Source organism: Frankliniella occidentalis, unplaced genomic scaffold (genome assembly GCF_000697945.3).
Source record: "Frankliniella occidentalis isolate FOCC.00 unplaced genomic scaffold, Focc_3.1 Scaffold20, whole genome shotgun sequence".
NCBI lineage: Eukaryota > Metazoa > Arthropoda > Insecta > Thysanoptera > Thripidae > Frankliniella > Frankliniella occidentalis.
This window is the reverse complement of record NW_026267150.1, coordinates 2,819,872-2,844,467: the sequence shown is the minus strand read 5'-3', so window position 1 is coordinate 2,844,467 and position 24,596 is coordinate 2,819,872. Positions and strand designations below refer to the sequence as shown.

The 24,596-nt window shown below is 39.0% G+C and overlaps 4 protein-coding genes across 11 annotated transcripts in view; 2 read left to right on the top strand and 2 right to left on the bottom strand.

The window, feature by feature from the left end:
• Positions 1–549: 549 nt before the first annotated feature.
• LOC113207553 (suppressor of cytokine signaling 6) lies at positions 550–3,699 on the top strand. Of its 2 annotated transcripts, none has more exons than XM_026424176.2 (3): positions 550–760; positions 1,470–1,906; positions 2,002–3,699. In XM_026424176.2, exons 2-3 carry the CDS (start codon positions 1,484–1,486, stop codon positions 2,383–2,385), a joined length of 807 nt encoding a protein of 268 aa, XP_026279961.2. In that variant the 5' UTR covers positions 550–760; positions 1,470–1,483; the 3' UTR covers positions 2,386–3,699. The 2 variants fall into 2 exon arrangements, with proteins under 2 accessions (XP_026279961.2, XP_052120540.1); XM_052264580.1 differs by lacking the exon at positions 550–760 and adding an exon at positions 903–1,025.
• On the bottom strand, positions 3,549–8,165 carry LOC113207524 (ubiquinone biosynthesis protein COQ9, mitochondrial). 3 transcript variants are annotated; one of them, XM_026424143.2, is made up of 6 exons: positions 8,001–8,161; positions 4,725–4,952; positions 4,513–4,654; positions 4,227–4,419; positions 3,905–4,146; positions 3,549–3,673 (listed from the first exon to the last, which is right to left on the bottom strand). In XM_026424143.2, the coding sequence occupies exons 1-6, from the start codon at positions 8,056–8,058 to the stop codon at positions 3,652–3,654; spliced, it is 885 nt and encodes a 294-aa protein (XP_026279928.1). In that variant the 5' UTR covers positions 8,059–8,161; the 3' UTR covers positions 3,549–3,651. The 3 variants fall into 3 exon arrangements, with proteins under 3 accessions (XP_026279928.1, XP_026279936.1, XP_026279920.1); XM_026424151.2 differs by lacking the exon at positions 3,549–3,673 and adding an exon at positions 3,696–3,857 and having other exon boundaries at positions 3,937–4,146; positions 8,001–8,160; XM_026424135.2 differs by lacking the exons at positions 3,549–3,673; positions 3,905–4,146; positions 4,227–4,419; positions 4,513–4,654; positions 4,725–4,952 and adding an exon at positions 5,273–7,491 and having other exon boundaries at positions 8,001–8,165.
• Positions 8,166–8,323: 158 nt separating this feature from the next.
• LOC113207543 (transcription factor SPT20 homolog) lies at positions 8,324–13,362 on the top strand. Its single transcript, XM_026424163.2, has 10 exons — positions 8,324–8,476; positions 8,572–8,656; positions 9,005–9,344; positions 9,424–9,586; positions 9,668–9,806; positions 9,879–9,956; positions 10,063–10,166; positions 10,253–10,895; positions 10,973–11,095; positions 11,173–13,362. Exons 3-10 carry the CDS (start codon positions 9,028–9,030, stop codon positions 11,235–11,237), a joined length of 1,632 nt encoding a protein of 543 aa, XP_026279948.2. The 5' UTR covers positions 8,324–8,476; positions 8,572–8,656; positions 9,005–9,027; the 3' UTR covers positions 11,238–13,362.
• Positions 13,363–13,800: 438 nt separating this feature from the next.
• The window catches only part of LOC113207392 (formin-J), a 66,005-nt gene continuing 55,209 nt past the window's right edge, over positions 13,801–24,596 (bottom strand). For 4 of the 5 annotated variants that reach the window (XM_052264575.1, XM_052264574.1, XM_052264573.1 and 1 more), the window contains 14 exons: positions 24,254–24,319; positions 24,034–24,165; positions 23,779–23,946; positions 23,260–23,693; positions 22,831–23,178; positions 22,587–22,706; positions 22,264–22,507; positions 21,894–22,190; positions 20,985–21,221; positions 20,353–20,672; positions 20,050–20,271; positions 19,414–19,964; positions 18,953–19,337; positions 13,801–18,847 (listed from right to left, as the gene is read on the bottom strand). In XM_052264575.1, coding sequence (XP_052120535.1) covers positions 17,801–18,847; positions 18,953–19,337; positions 19,414–19,964; positions 20,050–20,271; positions 20,353–20,672; positions 20,985–21,221; positions 21,894–22,190; positions 22,264–22,507; positions 22,587–22,706; positions 22,831–23,178; positions 23,260–23,693; positions 23,779–23,946; positions 24,034–24,165; positions 24,254–24,319 — 4,571 coding nt within the window. In that variant the 3' untranslated portion in view covers positions 13,801–17,800. The remainder of the gene's footprint in view (positions 18,848–18,952; positions 19,338–19,413; positions 19,965–20,049; positions 20,272–20,352; positions 20,673–20,984; positions 21,222–21,893; positions 22,191–22,263; positions 22,508–22,586; positions 22,707–22,830; positions 23,179–23,259; positions 23,694–23,778; positions 23,947–24,033; positions 24,166–24,253; positions 24,320–24,596) is intronic. The other variant, XM_052264577.1, reaches the window with a different exon arrangement.

Sequence of the window (24,596 nt, the reverse complement as noted above, 5' to 3'; positions counted from 1 at the left end):
GCCCGCCCCTTTCTACATTGTAGATCGATAGGCCGCGCGCGGGGGCGGGCGGCGGCGGCGGGCGGGCACGGGCCCGATGCGAGGCCCAACTCTCAGCTGTTACCTTTCGACTCCCCTCCCCACCTCACCCCATCGACTCACTGACGCTCCCCGACACTACCTTACCCCCCGGCCAATAGGCGCCCCTGGATCCGGCCGTGGCCGAGGGCCGAAGGCTGAGGGGTCGAGGCGACGGGCCACATACGAAACGCCACAAGTTTAGAACATTACCCATTCGTGGGTGCCCTGGTGCGCACCCACTACCCAGCGCACCCACGCACCCGTGCTTTGAACCCCGCCGCTGATCACATCCCATCCCTCACCACACATACCGTATAAAATTGCTGGGGCGAGCAAGTAATCCTTTTTTGTAGTTGTGGGATGCGTTTATATCACGGAGGGTTTTCCGTTCGTTGCAACGTTCAAGCATATTATGTTGGGTTACATTGAACGGTTTGAAAATCGCGCGCTCTCGCAGGTCTTGCGAGGGGTCGAAGCCTAAGCGAGAGGAGCTCGCGTTCTAGGTCCCGGATTCACTTTTGTTGTGTATGTGATGTGCTTTGCCTTGCTCTCTGTGCAGGACTGTGAATCATGAAGTTTTGATGACGATTGCTTGAATGGTAGTGATGCCAATGAGTTGCCGTGAATGCTTGCGATGACAGCAAGACATTCTCGAACGGCCGTCCTCCTTTCCTTTTAGGGAGGACGAGTCGTGACGCCGGTAAGTTAGAGCGCAAACTCAACTATTGAATTGAACGACCGCACATTTCCACACTTCCTTTTCGTTTATTATTTTTGAAGTTAATTGAAGTTAAAATTGCTACATTTCAGAGTTATAAATTTTGTTGTGTAATATTTTTCATCCATATCATGATGCGACTAGCTATAAACAAAGGGCAAATCAAAGCTCACTTGGCAATCCTTGTCAGAGTTAGGTTAATTTTCGTGTCAAGGCATAGACAACATTGGTGAATTATGTTATACTGGTAAAGAAATTTGTTGTTGCTCTTACACATTATTTATCAAATTTTTATTCTATTATAGCCACCAATTTTTTCAATGATTGGGTGATTGAAAGATTTTATACTGGTTTGTGTACCATAGAGGATAATATCATAAACATAAACAGTTTCTTCTTACGTGAAAGGCAAAATTTATTGGCAGGCAACAGAATCTTTCATACCCCATTATGCCTCATCAATATCAATCATCTTTTACAAATTTTTTATTTAAATTGGTGCAATCTAGGTTGCATGTGTACGTTATCCCACATCTCAGAAATATTGTTCATTAATACAAAAGCTATCTCAATGATTGTGTGATGGGTCATTATGGATGGATAGGTCATGAAGGACTAGTAGTGAACCAATCCAACTTTTAAATCCAAAATCATATTTGTCTAACTAGTTTGTTTTTATTTCTTGTTGTAGCTTGCTTCATCAGAATGGCATTTAAGATTGGAATGTGCAAATTTAGTAAGTTGCACCTTGGAGACTTCAAATCTTTCATTCAAAGAAGAACTGCAATGGAGCCGGAAGACAGTGAAGATGGCGAAAAGACAGGAATTTTCAACAACATCAAACGTCGGTTTCGAAGAAGATTTTCTCTTATCAGATCAAGAAGATGTAAAATGACAAAATCTAACACTTTTAATGCTAGTTCACATGGTGGACGTTCTTCACTGGCTAGCTATGAATCTTCTACTGATGATACACCTGAGACTGCTGTTGAAAATGATTCTAATGAAAAGAACCAAAGTCTTTCAGTACACTTAGTAGAGCTCTCTCGGTATGAGTGGTATTGGGGACCCATAACACGAGAAGATGCGGAAAAACAATTAGCAAATCAACCAGAAGGATCATTTTTGGTAAGTTCTTCCTTTCATTGTTTGAGTTAATTTTGGTTTACCATAGTACATTAACCTTAAAATCTAAAATGCATCTCTTCTGATTTTATTTTCAGGTTAGAGATTCTTCAAATGATCACTTCCTTCTGAGTGTAAGTTTTCGATGCTCTGGACGCACATTTCATTCTAGGATTTCCCACTCTGCTGGAAAATTTAGTTTCTATTCAGCAGAAAAAAATGGTTTTAACAGCATTCCTGAGTTGGTTCAGCATTCCATTAATTCTTCTCAGTCCAATGTATTTTGTTATTCAAGACCAAGGTCTCCTGGGCACCCATCATTTCCTGTGCGGCTTGCTAAACCGGTGTCCCGTATTACACATGTCCGCTCTCTTCAGTACCTGTGCCGCTTTGTCATACGGCAGCATATCCGACGTGATCAAATTAGAGACTTACCTCTGCCCCCTCGTATATGTGACTATATTGAGCAGTCACAGTTTTAATCATAAAAAATGTCTTGCTAAACCACCATGTGACTTGCACACACTGATATGTAAGTGTTAATATTTGTAATTTAGATAAGGATTTTTATCACAAGAAAGTTAATGAACATGTTACTGTTTTAAAAAGTTTTGTTTAATATGATCAGTGTGGCACACAATTTAATAACTAGTCAAAAAATTAATAGATTCTTTCTATTTGGTGTTAAATTTGTTTGCTGCTGTGCCAATTTGATCATGAAGGGTGTCTGAAATAATTATGTATTCTTCTGCCTTTATAAGGCCATGAGAGGTATGTGATATTTGATTAGAGTAAGTTTGGAATTGGATCATTAATTATTCTTGGTGTGCCAGTGAAATGAAATGAAATTTGATAAGTGCAATCAAATAGCAGTATTTTCTGTTTGCATTTTAAATTCTGCTTTATTTTTTTAATTTCAAAAAAACATTTGTTTTGGATGACTTGTGTCCCCAACAAACTAAGTCCGCCACCTACCCTCACTGACACACTTCAATGAATGTTGTGGCTAGTCATTAGGTGTTGCCAGTATGCCACAAATCTGAAGTCTTCCTAACTGTCTAGGAATTACTTCCCTCCCAACTTTACAACTTCTTTTTAACTTTCTTTACTCTTTTTCCTCTAGACTGTTTTCTTTCATAAAATTTCTATTCTGGAAAAATGGTTTAACTTGCAGCCAGAGACCAGAAACACTAGGATATTATTTTTCTTAATTCTAGTCTGTTATCTAATTGAGTAATTTTTTTGTTGATTGACTTGAATCTCTTGACTCATGATTCACTCTCAACTTAGTAAAGGTTTTCTCTCCTATTTTGGTATGTATAGACAAATTGCGTTCAACGGAACCTGACTAAACAAAACTTGTTCACTACAATATTTTTTAGCAAAATATTTTTCAATTATAGTGATTTCACTTGATATGATATTTTTAATAAGCCTGATTTATTGTTTCTTCTTTGCTTGCTGACTTCAGTGTATTGGTGAGATTTTTTCAGCCTAGGAGTTGGCCTGTATTATTCGATAGTTGAGTTGTTACATATTTGTCTACAATGTTCATTAGTTTTATAATTTGTTACAGTAAAGTTTCTTTTAAGAAAGAGATATACTCAAATTGTTTGAGCTTTTATGCTAGTTCATCAGTAAATGAACTGGAGTTTACATTTGTTAAGTTGTGTTTTAGTTATGACATTTCTCAGTGAATGTATTGCTGTTTAGTTAGGGCAGTTTGCTTATCCAGCTATGATGTGAAATTATATTAGCTGCTTACGTTCTCTGGAAAATAAATAAGTAATCCTTTATCAGAACTGTGATTTATTTCCCATATTGTCTTCTTTGGTTAATTATATGCTGCAAGTTGTGGAAATTGTTCTATAAGTGCTGTCCAGTTTTCTCAGACTTCACATTAAATTAATATTCACTAGGTGTATTATCTATTCAGCCGTAATATACTCCGTGCCTGAAAAAGAAATTTTGTTAGTTTTTCCTATTTTACTTTTTACTTACCCAAATACTCTTGTGATCCTTCGATAACCTACTGCATCAAAGGTTGAAGAAATGGTGTCTAGGGCAATTTTTGGTGTTATCCCAGCCTCGTGCAGGATGTGTTGGAGTTGCACTGCCTCCTCCACTCGCTGCTTAAGAAACTTCCATGTTGCTTTGTGGTCCTCAGATTGATCTTGAATGAAATATAGCTCTGTCATTTTGTAGACAGTTGCTAAACCTAAGCGGCGACTGTACCATCGGACCTGCAATCAAATAATAAGGTTGATTAACTGGTCAGAAAGAAAAAAAAAGCAACAATCATAATAAAACACACTTTACTTACATCAACAGATCGATCCCCAGCATAGTAACATATATCGTCTACTAAAGTCAAGAGGTTTGCAAGTGATGTTGGAACACTGCGGGGCAGAGCTAAAAGTACCATTGCTTCAGACCATCTGTCTAAGTAGGGTAGTATCATACGAAGTCTTGCTTCAACAGCATCACAAACTATTAGTTCAGGATCTGGTGCTTTCCTGTGCAAACAAAACCAAATTTATGGGACACCAAGAATAAGCCAAATTAACTAGCTAAATTTATCCAGCAAGACATTAATAATATTCTGTTACCCTTCAGGACGGCTTGCAGCCTCTTGTTTAAGTCTCTCAACAAGCCTTTCATTGCAATCAATGTAGAAATAATTCACTAGCTCTACCCCACCTTGAGGGAACATTCCATGGGTGATGCCAGCGTATCCCAAAGTCTGTGCTCCTAAATGGAACATCAAAAAAATTACTAACCGCATACAGTACTGCAACCACATTTGTAAAATTTTGCTCACCTTCACTAAGAGCAGTTTTAGTCCACCCACTCTTAGGCACAAAAGGAAGAGACGCTGCTAAAATTTGTCGGGCTATTTTCTTGTCATACTCTTTCTCATTTTTGTTTAATTCTACGTCAGTATCTTTGTTGGTATTTTGAGAGTTGTTACCAGTTGAGCCTTCTGGGCCAGAAGTTGCATCATTTTGATGGTACTGGCGCAATGAAGCAGCCCATGAGGTACGGATACCTGTGAAGTCATGGATTTTAACAGTTAAAATCAATTTTTTTCTCATCAATATCAAGTGCGAGCAAGTTCCCTTAATATATTGAAAGCGTAAGAAAATATAGGAGAGAAAAGACTATAGTTAGTACATTCAAGACAAACTTGACCCACAGAAGTTTGAAAAACTGGATTTTGTAACAAGCTCAGTGAATTTGCTTGTACAGAAGTTTAATTATAATTTAGGTGTCAGATTAAGGAATTGATTAACAAACATTCTAACAGCCTGCTGAGCATCCACAATCAGAAGGTTAAGAAAATGGAGGAAATTTTAGAAAAGCACACAATAAGGAGGCATTGATTTATTATAGATCTCAATTGCATGGTGGAAGTAAAATCAAGTCATAATCTAGGGAGTGAACAAACAAACTTAGTGTTTTAGTGCAATCACAACATATTTGTGAATTCTTATCTAATTCCTGTCTAAAAAGCTTTAATGAAAAGCCATGCATGAATGTAGCATGGGTTGCCTTCAATGGCACAAGGCTCAAATGTTAAGAGAGCAGATAACTTTACAACATATAAACATTTTTAAGCACAGAGTACAGAAATATTTGATAGAATAAAAAGCATTTGGAAACAAAAATATTGGGACAGCTGTTAAGTATAAAGCAATGAGTCAAACACAGCCAAATGGGAAACATTCTAAGAATCAGTAGAATGACGACTGGCAAATCTGCTTTCCACTTCTTCTCTGATACTTGAAAGTAATGACTCCATAATAGAAAATTTATTCAAAGCAACATTAAGAATTTGCTTTTTTTCATCATATGATAGGTCTGGCACTGTTTCCCCCTGAACACTGACAGAAACAATGTCTCCTTTGATTTTTTTCCCAAGAGTTTGATTCATCTTCTCTTCCTCTAACTGATGTATTTTCAGTTCATAGTGAGCCCTTGACAATTTTAGACCATCCTTCAATGGATGAATGAAATACCTATCCAAATATGGAGCATGCTCCCATAAGCCTAAAAGATCACTTCGATCGGCTAATGCCAAATACCACAACAGGTTTAGGAGTGATATGATATGGTCAGAATGGTCCATTAGATCAACCTCTGGTCCGTTAGGTACAACACAGTACACCTCTATGAGCTTAAGCAAAGATTTACTACGGTACAGTTTAGTTGTTGGATTGTGAATATCACTCATTGTCATTCTAATTGTATCTTTTAACATAGTTACTAGTACTCCTTTCACACCTGAATGTTCAAGAAGAGGAAACAGGTTAATGAAAACTTGATAGCGTGCTTTTAAGTCCATAATCATGACATAATTTTGTAAGATCCTAATTCCTTTCTTGCGGTATGTTTCTATGTTGCAATAAACAACAATTTTTTCAAGAGAGGTACAAAAATTTTTGTGAATGGGCAAATCAAGCATTGTGTAGGAAATACTTGACTGTGGCACTAATGAGATTGAGGAGTGTGCAAGCTGCAGACCCTTCCACACAGACAAATCATGCCCAGCTAGTAAAAGCTCTGTACTTAAATGAAGAGCTACAGGGAAAAGATAATTGGGACTGTAGACATATGGGATACTCTTCCGAGACAAGCCTTCCACTAAAATTAAATATAATAAGTTAGATAGACCAAGGATAGGAACTTTTTCTTCAAATTGGAACATTTTCACAGGATCTGTATCCCAGCCATCATCATTGGACAATTTTTGTTTGCCAAAGCACCTTTCAAAGAGTATTGGTACTATATCAGGCATGACATTGTCAAAGTACTCAACAATTTTCTCAGCAACACAGCGAGACTTGCTTTTAGTTTTACCATCATATTCTAAATCCATCAACAAAAGTGGCTTTTCCAACAAATGAATAAGGAAAGCAGAGAGGACATAACGTTGATAAATCTGCTGAGCCAGAATAGGTTTATCTACAGACACTACTGGTTTGAAAAGTGACACTTCTTCTACGAATGGCTCAAAAAAAGGTGTGATGGAATTGTATACATCAACTGCTCTGCAAGTTGCTGGATCTAAATCTAACAAAACTCTTTCACTGTTCTCAAGTGTATAGCTGCTAGGTTCAGGGAGTGCTGAAATGTGACTTGCAACTAAGTTCAAGCACCACACTAAGGAACGGCCACGTTTCTCTGGCATGCGGATCAATAAACGATGAATTGGCTTGAGTAATGCTAGGAAACGAAGATCGTTGTCTGGACAATCAGCTTGCTCAATGAGTTCCAATAGAGCCTCTTCAGGACAAGAAATTTCAGCGACTTTGTTTAAGAGTTTATCACATGATTGAAACATTGCCGGCAATTTATCATAAGTCTCTTGATCCAATTTAGCACATAAGATAGGAATGATGTCCCAGCAGTTTGACGCAATAGACTCATTGTTTCCAGCATCTTCAAATATTGAGGAAAGCTTGTTGGTTTCACAGTTTTCAATGCACTTGGAGATCACTTGCACCAGGTCAGAGGAGTTTTCCATGGTAAAGTCTGATGGCACTCAGCCCACAAAAGCAAACAATCCAGCTGCACGCAAACTCAGTCTGTAACACACACAATGAGTTGCGTGACACACTACAATCGCCTAATGTTTAACTATTTGCATTTTAAATCATCTGCTGAAGGCACTTTTGAAAATACCACGATTAAAGTTATAAACTCATGTAAAATTTTCCAGTAACTAAATTTAAATATCAGTGAATTGTATTAGATGCGCAGCAGGGAGAATCAAATCCTTTAACAACTAAAGTCTAGCCCCTTATGCAACACATAAGGTCAGACTTGTAGGTTAGGGATTCATAGAAATGTATGCATTTTACTAACGTTTAGTCGCATTCATGTCATTGAGGCAGAGCTATTAGAAGCAAAGCTAAAAGACGTCCTCCGAAATCTTCTCTGATTCTTAATAAAATTTAAAGAAATGTACTGTGTCCCCCTAGAGCTAACCCTTGTCACATACTACTAGCAAAGCATTCCATGCAGAGAAAAATTATAGATACAGCAGGAACCAAAGAAAAGGCTTAGCTTTAAGTCACCTTGAAACCAAACTCACCGTTTAAAGCAAGAAATGAACGAATACTTGACAATTCGCGAAACGCCAGTGCTGCCATGTTTTTGAAGTTCGTTCGTCTGTTTTCTGCTACTGGTAAAGTGGTCTCGTTCGCGTTTTTGCGCGAGTTTGAATGAGAATGAGAGACAATGTGAGGCTACAAGTCTAGTGTTATGTATGAGAAACTATACAGTTATTATTATTATCATTTCTGTGTTTTGGGGTTTTGGACTACTTGGTTGATATCCTTTAATATAAAACTGGTTAAATAACTTTTGTTTTTTTCTTGACCTGACCTATAAATGAACTAACTGAATGAATGAACGTTATTTCAAAGCACAACACACGGTCTCCTGGATCCAGCACAGCATTTCTACCTGGCAGAGACTTGGTAGCAGAAAAAAGAAGTAAACAAAAACTTATGCGAATTTGTTCCCACAAACAGCGCCTTTGGCTTTAATTTAACTCATTTTCTAGCGGTAAGGAACTCTCAGAGGAAATTCTTGTGCCGCTCTGAGGCAAGTTTTGCTGCAGCTTTGTGATTTAATAGTAAATGGTTTGTTTTGTTTCTCAGAAGGTATGCAAAAACTCACCGTTAAGTGCGGCGGGGCGTAGGCCAGGGGCGTAGGCCTGTAAAACTTCATCGATTTGTAATCGTGGTAAGTCACATTTCTTATCTGTTTTCGTGTATGATCCTGCCGCGGCATTCTCTTGACACAATACTTTTTCTGCAATGAAGAGGGGATTGCCTTTCTTATCGTGTGTATTTGATTGATGGTGTTGGCCGGCTGAGCGGGTGGCCGTTACCATGGTTACCCTGAACATTGCTTAAATTCTCTAACAAAATATTTAACATGTAATACTTTAGGATTGTTTTAGTATTAATTACCACATTTCTTACCTTTTCATTGCTATTTTTCAATTTGCTAGGTTGTGTGACTGTCATAAGTTTCTTGTGTTTGCTTCAAGCATTCCTTTAGGTGACAATTACTGTGGTTTTGTTATAGATTCTTTATCAAACGAAATAACCATGGACCTAGCTGAGATGATGAAGACAATCATGGCAAAAGAGGCTGGGCTGAATACAGGTGTCAGCTCATCAGTTACTGCATCAGGAGTAAACTCAGCAATTCTTGCTGGCAGCTCCACGTCCATCTCAGGTTCAGCCTCAAGTGGTCAAGCATCGACCACAGGCACTCCTTTTGGTACCACGTACATCACAGAGAAACTGTATACAGTTCTTCAAATGTATCTGCAGCACAAAGGATGGAACTCAGTGGAGCTTTTACAGTGCTTTGCTGAAATGAAAGAAGCTGCAATGATACCAAACGCAGCAGCTTATTTACAGTAATAACTTTATACATTCACATTTTAAATCTATTTGGAATGTTATTCACCTATAATATCCTCTGCTTCCTTCTTTTAGAATGATGGCATCAAGAGTAACTCTTGATTCTCAGGGACGATTGGTGCATCGAGAAAATGGAAAACTAATTTTACCATTTGAACATTTTGCCAATGCTGTTATGTTGAAACATATGAACAGGCCACATTCAATGCATTTGAATCTCGAGGCAACTGTGAGAGCAGTGAGTAAATGTAATTTATAATGTTCATAATTACTGTTACTAAAAATTTCATCTTAATCATTTGATTTGTCTACCCATCAGGTTATGGAGTCCTACACAATTGGAAGAGACTACTTTGGTATGGAAAAGGAGTTTATCTACGAAGTAGTTCAAAACTGCCCTGAGTGTCGATATTACAAAAGTCAAATGCCATCATATCATCCCATTCCGGATAATAATGGTTTGCTAAATGCTTTCACTGTGACTTGAAAGTCTAATATTCCTTTATTGATTTTTATCTTCCATTTCTCAGATAAGTCATCCAAGGGTTTAAAAGACCTTCTACCTGTTACCCAGAGGCAACATCAAGATTATAAGTCTTCTTCAAGAGGTAAATTTTACAATTATTAGATCCCTTGCTAAAGCATCTTGAGGCTTGACAAGAATTTTGTAAGCTCTACCTCAAGTTTTGTTAATCTTATCTTAACTATCTGTAGGCCAGGTATCTCAGTCACTTGCTGACGCTGCTAGCATTTTGCGAGCTAGTACAGGGACTCCTGCACCGTTTTCCAAAAGTTCATCTTCAAATGAGTTTTCTCAAGTACGTACAATTTCAACTTGTAGTAAAATGTCATCAATCAGTCAAGTGAATAGCCTGCTTTTACATGCCATGCTCTTATTTTTCAGAGCAACATGTCTTTAGATATAGGAAGTCAGTCCTTGGGAGACTTAAAAACTGTCAATGCTATGCTTGAATTGAGTAGAGCAAAGGCTGCTGCTGCTGCTGCAGCTGCTGCAGCAGCCACAAACATTCCTAGCAGAAGTAATACTCCTGCACCTACTCGAGCACAACTATTAAATGCAGCGGTAGCGGCTCAGCAGCAGCAACTCCTGGCAGAGAAAGCTGTTCGCAACCTACAACAAGAAAAACAGCAACAACAACTTCAACATCTTCAACAGCAACAACAGTTGCAGTTGCAACAGCAACAGCAACAGCAGCAGCAACAGCAACTTCAGCAACAGCAGCTTCAGCAACAGCAACAGTTACATCAGCAACAAATTCAGTTACAGCTACAACAGCTTCAGCAACAGCAGCAACAAATTCAACAGCAGCAACAGCAGCAACAGCAGCAACAGAAGCTTTTACAACAGCAAAAGTTACTTGATCATTTCCCCACAATGCTTGATCCAAAACTAACAGATTTCCTTCGGTCAAATTTGGACAATTTGGATAACTTTTCAAGTTCAAACAAAGATCTGCTTGCCCTACACAACGGTGCTTGGTCTTCACATGAGGATCAAGGCTCTTACAAAAGATCTAACATGGAAGGTATTTCTCTCATTCAGTATAGTAACGCTAGCTAGTGTCTTTCAAATTCATGGAGAGATTTGCAACTTATGTTTCAGGTGGGCAGGAGAAAATAGTTCGTGCTTTTGCAGAAGTGATGAGAAATTTGCATCGCATGAAAATGTGTATCAGACCATCCATGTGTAAACCATATGGAAAACAATCTGAAATGTTGCAAAAAAGTATGTTTAAAACAATATTTTCCTGCTGTTTTCTCATGTCACTTCGTCCTGCTAACATGTGTCCTTTTTGTTTTCAGCTCTGGAAGACACCCTCCTACTTGTTCAAGCCATGCGGTCTTTTCTCCCTCCTCCACAGTATTAAACCCGCTTAAATGTTATGAAAGCTTACTTTTGACTCTGATCTGAACATAGCTTTCTGTATGCACAGATATGCACATCGAGCTTCCACTCATGTCATGTTATTCTTGATAATTTAAGATATAATTTCAATCAGTATCAGTCCATGTAACTGTGTTAAACATGTGATGCTAGAATCATGTGAAAGACAAAAGTGTCTGTATTCTCATATCGATGCTGGATTACTCTCTCCAAATGTATCCTTAAACTTGGTGGGCACAGCATTCTAGTCTAGTCAGTTGAAAAACATGGGTTCATGAATCATGACTTTTTGGATATCTGTGATATAATTTTTCATCTTGTAAACTACTTTTTATTGTATGTGTTTTTGTAATTTATTATCTGGTGCTATTGTTTTGTGTAAAACTATGAAGATGTGTTGAAGCCTGTAATTTATTTTGTATCTAAATAAGCTCCAATGCTAAGCTTTTATTCCCCCCTTGTCTTTTAAACAGGTATGTAATACTACCTACTTCATCCGTAAGTTCTATTAAATGGTTTGAGTATGTGCTATTAGTTCACCTTCAAGTCTTATTGACTGTCAAATTGTAGCCAGTATTATTGTGAAAATGCTGCTGTAGGTGCATAGCAGTACTTAACTCATATAGGATGTGGAGACTGCCTGCTGAAATAATTCACAGTAGAATGTTAACTGTTAATGTCATTTTTCTTTTCTTTCTACTTTCCATTGTTAACTATGTTTTGTTTGTTAATGTCAGTTTGTTTCAAATTTTATTGCTTCAGTTTGTTATCTTGGATTAAGCTCATGTGATTTTTTGTTTGAAAGAAAATGCAAATCAGTATGTGCTGTTAAAACCCTTTTAAATCTTCTCACCAATCAAAATGTTAGATTTTATGAAAGTTTTTTTTTCTTTCTAAGCTTTAGGTTACAGCTGTGACATTCATCAAAAACACTCTAAGATATTAGGATAAAGAAATGCAAGGAATCAAAATACCAAGCTAAACCTGGGTGATTAATTAAGATGGTGTTGCTTTGGTTGGAGTGACTGGTGCAGTCAAATTGGGACCGCGTTTAATTGTATTGTATCATGTATGTAGATTACCATAAGAACCATTTTATTGCTTATCCTTCCACTTATTGTACAAACCAATATCCCTAATTCACAATTCTACAAGACATTGCTATGCTGTGGAAGATTTCCTCTTAGGAACTGGTTTTATATCTAATATCAGCTTTGCAACCATGTTTCTGTGCTATTAAGTATCAGATGTAAATAGATTTTAAAAACTCAGGCCATAAGTCTTGCAAACTACCATAAAACCTTGGCTTTGCCTTGAGGTTAACTCATTTCTCATTTACTTTGGTAAGGAATAATCTTGCTTTAATTATTCATGCCTGAAGTTAGTGTTCTATGTTCGGATACCTGTTAAAATCTACTACCTACAGTACTCGTATTTAGCGTGGTTGTTTATTAATTCCAATTTGTGTAATTGTATCGGATGTGGATCAGTATTGAAGTCAATCTTTGTTTTTAGGCTAATTGATTAGCTACATTTACATTCTTTGATGACATCGTTGTTATTTTTGTGATCAAGTTTCTCTAATCATTTTAGGATATTTCAAATTACGTAAATTAAATTTGCGACATTTTTTTTATTAATTGGAAAAAGAAAACATCACTATTCATGGTATAAACTTCCTTCCTAAACAATCAAATAATCTAGTCTGTTTGACTGAAAAAAGGGGGTTAACAGGTCTCTCACACAATTATTTTTTCTTGTATCTGTCTGAAAATATCTTATAAGATAATATTATGTATTTGGCTTTAAAAGCCTTCCTTTTAATTTTTTGTCATTGTGATCTGCAAAATTTGAGCATACTACAAGGAAAGGCATTGTTCCTTCTTCCTCCATGCAAGGGTTAAGTTTCTTAAGAGAAAGCGCTATGTAGCTCCTTAATGCTTTTTTCAAGCATGTGCTATCAGAGATATGTAACATGTAATCAAAAATGTCGTATTTTAACACTGACATCTGACAGACATCTGACAGTTATTGTAATCTTAACAAATTTCCAGCATCTCACAAGTGAATCTCTTGTATCCAAAAGGACAATAAATACAGTGACAGTGCTTTACACTTTTATTCTTCACCATCATTCACCTATACCAATGAAAATTTGTCTAACGTAAAAATTGAGTTGCCGTCGAAGTGGTCTAAACAATTTTTGAAGAAGTGTAACTCATTTCCAAGCTGCCCGAGCATCCACTGTTCTATCAAAAACCATCCCTACTCATAGAAACTTACCTGGTTGCAGAGTCTGTGACTATAACTTGGCAAATTTGAAAAGTTTTGATAACACTTCTAAGGCTAGCCATCTGCCTTTTCAGAAAATCTCTGATGAGTCTTGACTGAGGGTTGGTATGGACTGGGGGTGGGGGTGCATGAGACCAAAAAACGACCGAAATTCGATTGAGTTTAAATATGTCTTTAGTTTTTTATCCTCTGCTGTTTTGCTGTTGTTGTTGTGTTCTTGATCTGTTCATGAAGGACAGCAAATACAAACAAAATAGCTTTTATGATATATACGTAAATGTATAAATAGATATATACATATATATCTATATATTTATTACAGGGCATCAAATCATTTTACATTTATTCTACAGCATCATTCAATGTTCACTTAAGGCTCAAATATGGATACAATATTACTGAGAAAAGGCAAAGCGGAAGAAAATGGAGAAAGAGAATGTAATAGTAACTTGACTCAGGTTACATACTTGTATGTAGAGCTCAATACACAAATCACACACTTCCAAGAATGTTGACTCTTAGATACCTAAATACACATTGTATTTACAGTCAGTATATTAAGTATGTTTGCATGTATCCTGCCCCTGAAGCCACAAGTTTTGATTGGTCAGAAAGAACACAGATTGTTGATAGTGATGGTCCCAACATAAACAGTATGTAAAAGCTCAAAGCTGGGAGTAGTTTGCCAGTCATCCTATGGCCTTACAAAAGTTCTCCTACTTTTTAAATGTTAGCTTTGATAGATAGATATTGTAGGTAGTTCCAGTCTCCAGACACAAACAGCAGTTCTAGCTAAAATGTATGGAAGATGCAATTCTCAAAGAGCAATTGCTCTGTTGCTTCCCATTGAAAGTTTTCTTGGTCTTGTTGATCTATGCACAATAAAAAATAATGACTTTAGAAGATATATCAGAGGAAACAATGGTTTGAATGAAATAAATGGAATGTATAATAATGATTATGTTTTACACTGTACAATAAGGGAAAGAAAACAGCGCAACAGCTTTCCTATTTTTTGTGAGTTTAACATGTGCCTAAAGTAATACAGGAGCTATCTACCAACATGTTATTCAAAGCTTCAATGTATGATAAAATGAATCCAGGGCTTTGTCAATACTGCTGTTAATATAGATTTCTGCATTGTGGAATGTTAGATTGAGTTCGAACACAGAAAGGAACCGTATCAACACAATGAAAGTTAAAATAGTTGGTTTTTGCATTTATCTGTGTTCATCTGACCAGTCGACTTAATGTCAAAAAAAGCTTTCAATTTGCAGCAAAAGCTATAAATGACATAAATGTGACACTTAAAAATATTTTAACCTTTTATTTCTAATATCAAGTCACGCATTTTATAAAAATGCTTTAATCGTCATCATTGACTTTTAGTTGTCTTGTCATTAACAAGCCGAGGAGCACTATTAAAGACATAACAAGATAGTTTACAAGGCTCTTAAAAATTAAAATAACCTTAAAAAAAAGTACAAGATAAATAAACTCAAAGATTTTACTGGAACTTTCCTGTTTTGACGAAGAGAAAAGGGGAATACCCCAAGGAATCTATGGTACAAACCATATCTGGAGAATTACCAACAAACTGAGACAAACCTGCCAATAAATTCTCACTGATTGAGCTACTGAAGCCAGTGTAAAGAACACCTCAGGTGATACTGGCCTCTAGTTACTAGTTTAACGATAGGGTTAGTGAGAGCAAGGAAAGTACAGGGCAAGTGAATTCAGTTCTTTCTTGGGCCAGTATTTGGACATAACACCAAAGCACAAGTACTGACTCAACAGGTACGTTAATTGATAGGCTTGGCTTTCATTGGTGTTTCCTTTGCGACCTTGTACCATCCATGCTGGGTTTAGACCCTACAAACAAAATCTTAAAGCAGAGACAAATTTGCTGTCAACATTGAAAACCTCTCAATTTTTTTTAAGAATTGAAAAAAGGTGTATAGCTGCAAGCAAAATTTGGTCATATGAAGAAAGGCTTTGAACTTTCAAAACCACTTCCGCAAGACATTACATCACATTACAAAGGAAAGACATGTCAATGGATGACATGTTAAATATATATGAGACTACGCAAAAATAAAAATAAAAGCAAGCAAATTGTTAGCTTAATAGCATGTACATTCAATAGTAAAAGAAAAAAATCTGCAGGGAATATTAACAAATACAAACAGCCTCCTCTTCATATGGCATTTTCCAGTCTTTTGTAAGGGTTTTGTCAGTACTAGACCCTAGAATTGAAACCCTACAGGTTTAAAAATAACATTCCTCTTCATTTTATGAAGAAAAATAATATTTTGCAAAACTTTCAAGTGCATGTCAGTACTGAGTCTTGCATTGAAACAAATTCAATATTACTGCTTCTTTATCATGCAGTAGTTTTATGAATGATGTAATTTTGACATTAAAAAGTGAGCAATAATGGCAAGAATGCATTAAAACTGCAAGCAGTTCGACTAATGGAACACAAAATATTCATTACACATAGAGTAAGGTTTTGATTGTTGACATACAATGAAAGGATTGGAGACTTTGGAAGAAAGGGAGAAAGGAAGACAAGGGGACAAAGGAATATCACTGTGGGAACAAAATTCTTTCATGATCAACCCAGTTCCATCATAAGACTGGGGAGGTTTCCCTAGTCCTCCTCAGTCTTGATTCGTACATCATAAATTTTAAGGTGAGTGAGTATCAAAACAACTCACTTATGATGAGGTCACAAAGAATGGATCATATGCTTTAAGTAGATCAAAAGCCATGACAAAGATGTTCAGTCAAAATTGTTAAATTTTAGAAAAAGCTAGTTTTTCTCTTTTGTAAATAATTATTGTTTTGCTCTAAAAATTGATGAAAGTGTAGACAATTCTTCATTTAATTGTAAGAGATAGGATATTTGATATTTGTAACAATTGTTTCTGTTACTCACTAGCAAAACTTCAAAAAGCTTTACAAAAATACATTTCATTAGAAACTGCTTGAATCAAATATATAATACTCTATATAAATTTGGGTATATGAAACATTGTCTCTATGGCAAAATTAAATAAAAAGCTTCATACACAAAGACACAGCTCTTGGCACAAGCACACAAAAATTATGTAATGAAAGAGTAATGCTAAATAGGCCACATTCACGCCACAAAGCCATATAAGAGCTCTGCAAACTCATTGTGGCTGAAGAGCACAACCTCTGATTGTATAAAAATATTTACAGATTTAACCAAAGCACTCTTTAAATAAATTAGATGGGAAAATTGAAAGGTGTTCCTGGGAATTTGCATTGAGCTCTTGAGACAGGATGTTGGTATTTGCAAGGAAAACTTTAAGGTGCTGTTTTAACAGCTATATAAACTTGAAAACATTCTCAGGAGGAACACAAGGTAGTCCTTGAAATAACTCACTAGAGCACACTTCATAATACCAACTGATACCAAAAATACCTTTGTTGACTGCGAACGGCCTACTACTTCAATACATCATTACACTCTAAATAAAGAAAGAAACTGTTAGACAAAATAATTCATAATTCCATTGAAAACCTTTAAACAGCAGACTGACTTACACATGCATACATACACACAAACATACATACAAATTTATTTATGTAGAGAAAGGTAGTCAAGTTTATGTAAAACTAGCTTTAAGTTCTGCAACAGTTGCACTACCGACATATCCAAATGATTATTTTTTGCACAGCCCTAACAATAACACAACACAAGAAAACATACATCACAATTTATCACACGTCATGCGGAACACGCAAGACATCCCAATCATGCACTATCAAACATAACACCTCCAACAATCATAGCATAGATCATATATACCAATATTTCTTTTATATACATTTTCACTAAGTACATATGCTGGCTTTTTATTATTATTATTACTGACAATAGAGGTTTGGCCTTAATTTAACAGCCATCATACACACAGATTTGCTTTACAAATTTGTGTACTTGAAAATGCTGCACTTGCTCCCATTCTACTTTAAATGTGCTAAAAGAACCACATTCTAAAGGGGAATTTTGATATACAAAATATTGTACTTAAAGTATGAATTGAAATGAATCAATGATTGATTGCATCAATCAGACTTCAATTGTTTTATTTTAACAAGCTTTAATAAGCTTGGGCTTCAGAAGAGAGTTACATGATTATGTAACAAAAGATAGAAATGAGTTTACTCCAAATTGACAAATGAATAGAGATCAATAAAATGCTGGCATACTGGTTGAAGCTATGTTGCAAAGTCAACTTTGTCCCAGTTTATTGTTAAGCCCAACTCAGAAGGCATTTTAAAATCAGAATCCATTGTGTCCATGTTGAACATATCAAGTGGATCCTGATTATTAGATAAGAGAGGGTCATATGAGTCAATATCAGTGTGACCATTCATATGGATATAGGATGAACTACTAGAGGATGGTAGAAGTGAAGATGAACAGAAAGTGCTATGTTCAGTGGACTCTGCTGATGGCTCGTTAGGAGCCATTAGGGAATCTAGCCAATCAGAGTCCATTTCAGACATGTCACATATATCCATAAGTTCTGAAGGAGCTGAAAGTAATTGCTCTGCAAGCTGCTGATGCTGGTGCAAGTTCTGGTGTTGTTGATGTCTTTCTTGTAGTTCCTGTAGTTCCCGATCTTCTCTTTTCACTGGCAATGACTGCATGTCATCAGATTCTGCTTCCATATTTATATCACTGGGTTCAATTTTCACATCAGCAGAAGCTCCCGCATCTAGTTGACCAAAGTCCATGGAATCCAATGTCTCTAAGTCGAGTCCCAATTCCTTAAGATCTACACTAGTTGCTGGTGGACCATTGGTTCCGAGAATGTAATCTAGACTGTTACTTCCTCCAAAAAGACTAAAAGAGTTCTCATTTGGAAGAATAGTCGCAGTGCTCGTGAGAGACAATGCAGTTGGCAAAGTCACAGCAAAAGAGGTGTGGGGAAGTGGAGGTGGAGGCGGGGGAGGTGGCGTGGATGAGGGAACACACTGCACTGGGGGGGAAGACTGTTCCGGACTTCCAGAATTCCTAGGACTGAACACATTGGTGAACATGTCAGAATTATCTTGCGAATTGTTGAAAGCCCCACAGAGGTTTGTGTTGCTGGTTTCAGCAGCCCCTCCTCCTGCATTGGTTCCAGCAGGGGTTGGTGTGGTTGGGTCTTGAGCAGCACTTGGAGGTAATTCCCCACTCTTTATCAAAATATCCAAAACATCATCAACTATCTGACTTTTGACACTTTGACGACCAACATTCCTCTTCTCAGTTGGCTCCTGATAAATAAAAAAAAATTGTGATAGGTAAATGATTTTGAACATGCCAATATAAATACAGATGGGCTTAAAAAAAAACAAAACAGAAGGACAAATTGTGCTTACCTGTTTGATGTTTTTCAACAGTGAAGCCACTTCCTCATACTGAGGTAATTTAATACCATTTCCAGGTGTGACACTGAATGTCAAACTTTCTGCTAAAGAGACTGGAACTACCGCATTAGTTGCAGCCATAATAGTAGCAGTGCCATTTGCAGCTGAACTTGCAGCAGCTGGGGCTGTTGTCAAAGTTAGAATGTGCGGTTCCGTTGTAGTCCTTGTTAACACTAGCCGATGAGTTGGAAGAATGGCAGGTTTCATATCGACATCCTCGTTTGCAGCCATAGGTGTGACAGAACTAGCACGTTGCTGGTGCGAAGGTGCTGGTTTTGGCTCAGTCGCAGGGGTCAACTGAACCATTGATGCCAAAAAGTTAGGAAGGGAGTTGGTTCTGAAATAGAAAATAAAAATTGCAAATTTGGGATACAAACAACAAGAAATGAAATCTCCCTCAAACAAACACATACCTCTGGTGGTTGGAATTAACTCCTGTAATCCCGGCTAGGCTCGCCAGGCTTGATAAACCTTTTTTACTTTGCGAGTTGATGTGATTCAGCACAATGGCAGCAGCAGCAGCAGCCTGTTGCTGTTGCTGCTGCTGTTGCTGTTGCTGCTGTTGTTGTTGCTGTTGTTGCTGCTGCTGTTGCTGTTGTTGCTGTTGTTGCTGTTGTTGCTGTTGTTGCTGTTGCTGTTGCTGTTGCTGCTGTTGTTGCTGCTGTTGCTGCTGCTGCTGCTGCTGCTGCTGTTGTTGCTGCTGTTGCCGCTGCTGTTGTTGCAGTTGCTGTAGCTGAGGTTGTACTTGTTGTATCTGTGGCTGTGGCTGAACCACTAATGTTTTTGAGAGCTTCTTGTTTATCAGATTATTGTTTAAATTATTTAGACTATTGTTATTGTTGTTATTGTTTACAATGTTATTGTTATTATTATTGCTGTTATTATTGTTGCTATTGTTTGAAGGTGATGATGCTTGTTGCTGCAAAAATGCAGCAAGACTGGCCTTTGCATTAATGCCCTGCTGCTGTAAAATTTCAAAATAAAACTGAAAGGTTAGAAATGGACATGGGTACTCAAAGTTGATCTGGTCTAAGTCATACAGTAACTACCTGTTGATGAAAGGCTAGCTGTTGTTGCTGCAGTAATTGCTGCTGCTGAAGTTGCTGTTGTAGTTGTTGGACTTGAAGCTGTTGCTGCTGCTGAAGCTGTATTTTATTTTGTAAATGTTGTTTAACAGCAGCTTTACTTGGATCCAAAAGTGTGGCTGATATTCCAGTAGAAGTGTTAGCTGAAATTATTGTTGCGGCTGCTGATGGTTTTGGAGCAGTCTTCTGAAAATAGAGAAAAGGGAAAAAGAAGTCAGTATAAGATTCTGTATATTGAGAAAGTGCTGTGCTACACAAAACTCATACCTGAGAGTTGTTTGCTGTAGCCCGCAGTGCTTCCAACTGCTGCTGATTTTGTAGAAGTTTCACTTGTTTTTGAAGTTCTTTTATTTGCCGCTGTTGTTCTCTGATCAAGTCTTCACGAGTAACAGGGCTAGGAGAAGGAGAAACAGGAGTTGTGTCCATGTCATGAAGTGAGCCACTTGGTGAGGGGGCAGCTGGTGGCGACACAGGAGACATTTGTGGAGTATTGATAGAACTTGCTGCTGAGTCCAAGTTTGTAGAAGCAGCTGTTACTGATGGAGGCTGTGGTGGTGATTGTTGTCCCGGGATATCAGCAGGAAGACCTGTATGAGCACAAATAAAAGAGAAGATGGTTCTCATGACACAGTACAGTATTTTAAGCCAACACACAAGAAATATACCGTATTGAAAAAATTAATGAGAGAAGGTACTGTTAGTTAAAAGAATTACAAAAGTAGTGTGTTAGGAAAACTAAGCCACACAACTCAAGATGTTGACTGCCACATTATTGTTATTGCAACCCATTACTAATTAAAGAGCATGAGAATAAACAATAATCAATATTTCAAACTCTCCATTTAAAAAAAAAAAAAAATCTGTGTTACTACATATTCTAATGTAAAACGTTTTATTACCAGACAATGAATCCTCAGCAGATGTGAGGGTGGTATCCATTGAGACATCCACTTGAATATCCATTGGCTGGTCAGCTTGGCTGCCCTCAGTTGATGAGGCATTTGAAACGGTACCATTTAAGTCCATAGCAGCAGCAGCTGCTGCTGCATCTGCATTGCGAATCCTCTCAATAAGTTGAGGTTTTGACCCAGACACAGGAAGATTCCGCTTTTTGAGTTCCATTTTTAAATCGCTCACTGAAAATAAAACCAAATATGGTTTCTTAAGTTGTAGACGAAGATGTAAGACGTCATAAATTTGAGAGTCAAAAAAGTGGCATGGTATGCGAAAACTCGGATAAAACAAAAATAATAGTAGTGTGCAATATCCTCTAAGCATTTTAAGGTAATAATACACGATGCACCATTATTTCATCAAACAAAAGACTGTTAAGACTTAAATCTGAAAATATAAATGATTTGAGTGCTTGTGTTAATTAATAGTCCATCAACTTCAACTATCATTTATAATTCAACATTCAGGCAGGGCTCCGTAACTTAGAATAATACAAACGAATGTTAGTTACTAAACGTAACAGAACACATAGTTAAGTAAAAGGAAAAGTTATGGATTTGGAATTATGACCGATATTAATCGTGGATACTGTGAAGAAAATTTGGACAAGTCAAATAACTACCTTATTTCCAAAGGACTACAATACAAGTTACAAGTTATAACTTTAACTTTTAAAAAAATGTTAAAGGCAGTCAAGTGATAAGTTACGGAGCCCTGGATTTAGGAGATAGGATAGTTGTTAACACAAAAACAGAAGGATGTCAATCATTCCAAACAAAAGTAGAATTTGGAATGGTTTAACTCATTCCACACACAGAAGCAATGCAAAAAAAAAAAAAAGTTATTGTGCATACCTTTCATCTCCTCTAGCTTCCCGAGAACTTTAAAAGTTGTCTGCATTTGAGGTGCTGATTGACTTGAAGACTGACTTGTATTAATGCAGGGAGATGAGGTTTGAAAAGGTTCAACAATGGCTTGAGTAACTTGAAGTGGAGGCTGTACGGTGACTTGAGCTTGTTGTTGCTGCTGAGTTGGTAAAGTAACGGTAATGGTTTGTGGCGTTGGAGCAGGCACAACTGTAGCTACAGCACTTTGTACAGGGCTCGGACTAGGTTGTGCAGTTAAGACTAGTGTTCCACTGCCACTGCCAACTGGAAAAACAATGAAAATCTGAGTACAAGTTTCTTATTTTGGCAACAACCCGTTTGAAGATGGTTGACTTACCCCCAAGTAAAGTTCCTGTTGTGCTCCCAATAGAATTAACAGTAACTCCTGTTGCAGCACTATTTGATGTGACAGTGATCAGGCCTAATTGAGCGCCATTACTGGTGACAGATGACACAGACGTTGCTGGTGTAGGCGTCTGACTAACAGAAACATTTGTTCCTACACTACTGCTAGGAGAATTGTTTGAACCTTCAATATTTGATGATGGTTTTTGAGCAGCTGGTAGGATAATCTGAGGATACTGTAAGGTAAAACACCAATGAAGAAGATAATTGTATGCTATTCATTATCACATTCATGCATGGGTAATAAAAAAATACCTTATGCAACCAGTCTAGCTGGCACTGAAGAAGTAACTGCTGCTGTTGCAGCAACAGTTCATATGACGTTTCTACTGGTGAGGAACTTAACAAACTAGTTTTATGTGCATTTGGAGGACCCTGCAACGAATGGAACAATGTGCTAACTCTTGCAACAATATAAATCAATAAACAAACTTCAGATCAAAATACAACGACTAGAAGCCAACTGTAGGTCTTTGTCACATTGCATGCCGCCACTCACCTTATACTCGTGGAATTTTATAGTCCTTGTTTTGGGCTGAGCCTTGTTTTTTGACTTTTTCCTATTCTTGTCTTTGCCGGGCGCGCCTGTTCGCAACGCGTCCTGCTGGCTCAGGAGAGGCAAGCCCGACAGGGCGCTGGGACCGCTGTGCGAGCCCAGAGTGGCGCCGGGGGCGGAGCCGGAGGAGCCAGGGGCTGGGGACGACAGCGCGGGGGGCCGGGGCGTGATGGGGCTGGGCACTGAGCAGCTCGGCGGGGACGATACGGAGCTGAGCGAGCTGAGCGGGCTTAGGCTGGACGTAGACGACCCCAGGGACATGGGGCTGTGAACCATGGCCGAGCACAACGTCTGTAAAGTAAAGCAGAGGGTACAGTTTTAGCTACCATCGCTGTGGAACGACGAGGTGCGGTCTGTGTCCTTGACGCCTACCTGGAGAGGGGCGGTGCAGCTGGGCGGCCGCTGCAGCGCCTGCTGCTGGGACTGCAGCACCGGGGCCGAGGACGCCACCACGAGGGGCGCGCCGCCGCCGCTGGGGATGGACAGGGCGAGGGTCACGATGCCCGCGTTGGCAGCGGCCGTCTCGAGCACGTCCGAGCCGCTGGACAACCTCCGCGGCACCAGGAGGGTGGTGGCGGGGGTCGCCGGAGTCGCGGTGGGCGCGGGGCACGGCGCCGGGGGCAGCGAGGGCGCCGGGGCGGGCGAGGGCGCAGGCTGCAGAGAGGGCGTCTGCGGCGGCCCGGGCGGCGACAGCACGCTGCTCTCGCCGGAGCTCTGCGAGTCCTCGTCCATGGTGATGTAGCGGTGCGGGTGGGCCGGCTTGGTCTTTTGACCCTCGCATGTCGCCTTGAAGGGGATGACGCCCTCTGCGGAGTCCAGGGAATCATTTAATGAGTTTGTCAGTGCCGGAGAGACTCGAATCGACACGCCACCGGGCGCTATCCGCCTTACCTTTCACGGCCCTCTCGATCGTCTCATCTGCGTGGAGGATGTTCTTCTGGATGAGCTCGAGCGGCCCGGGCCGGTGGGCCAGCTGGTCGTTGAGCGCGTCAGCCAGCCTGCATTTCTTCAGCATGCGCTGCCGCTCAGCGAGCGACGGGTCCACGTGGTCCATGTCAGCTGGAAAAGGGAAGAGAGGGCATGTTGGTGTCATTCGTTACAAGGTGTGGTTCGGGATTCGCACAAGGACGGTCGCACCGCGCGTACCTTCCAGAATGTGTTGCCTGACGAGCTCCTGCCGGTCAGGCCTCTGCTGGATCTTTGCCTTGAGCAGGTCGCCAGTCTTGGCGCGCTCCAACTGCTTGCGCTGCTCGTGGAAAGCGGGCGGCGTCTTGAGAGCTGAAATAGACGGGAAGTAGAGGCATTGGGGAACGTCTGAGGTGAGAGGTACAAGCACATGAAATTGAAAGTCGAAACGCTGACTTACGAGGCATGATTCCCTGTGCCACGAGCTGGGTGTAAGGTCTTCTCAGCATAAGTTTTACTTTCAAAGCTGAAATCAGAGAACAAAAATGCGTACATGACAACACAAAGAGCCACAGAGAAACATTCGGGCAAATTTTTAGAAACAGGATTTTGTTATGTATGCCCTGTACCGTCGCAAATTCAAACGGCCCAAAATTAAGAGTATACCCTCTCCTCCTTAGGCATGAAATGGTCCAGACACCCCCATCCCTCTCATCCTTTGGTCCCCGAAAGCGCAGTGGCCTAGTAGCCATGCCAAGCTGTCTGCACTGCTTCCTGGGAATAAATTGTGTCCTATTTACCCC

What these genes read in the sequence shown, in the direction of transcription:
- LOC113207543 (XM_026424163.2), top strand. Translation starts at nt 9,028, where the DNA reads ATGGACCTAGCTGAGATGATGAAGACAATCATGGCAAAAGAGGCTGGG. An exon ending in TCCCATTCCGGATAATAATG is followed by an intron (nt 9,807 to 9,878) that starts GTTTGCTAAATG and finishes TCCATTTCTCAG; the next exon opens with ATAAGTCATCCAAGGGTTTA. An exon ending in TTATAAGTCTTCTTCAAGAG is followed by an intron (nt 9,957 to 10,062) that starts GTAAATTTTACA and finishes AACTATCTGTAG; the next exon opens with GCCAGGTATCTCAGTCACTT.
- LOC113207553 (XM_026424176.2), top strand. Translation starts at nt 1,484, where the DNA reads ATGGCATTTAAGATTGGAATGTGCAAATTTAGTAAGTTGCACCTTGGA. An exon ending in AACCAGAAGGATCATTTTTG is followed by an intron (nt 1,907 to 2,001) that starts GTAAGTTCTTCC and finishes TTTTATTTTCAG; the next exon opens with GTTAGAGATTCTTCAAATGA.
- LOC113207524 (XM_026424135.2), bottom strand. Translation starts at nt 7,430, where the DNA reads ATGGAAAACTCCTCTGACCTGGTGCAAGTGATCTCCAAGTGCATTGAA.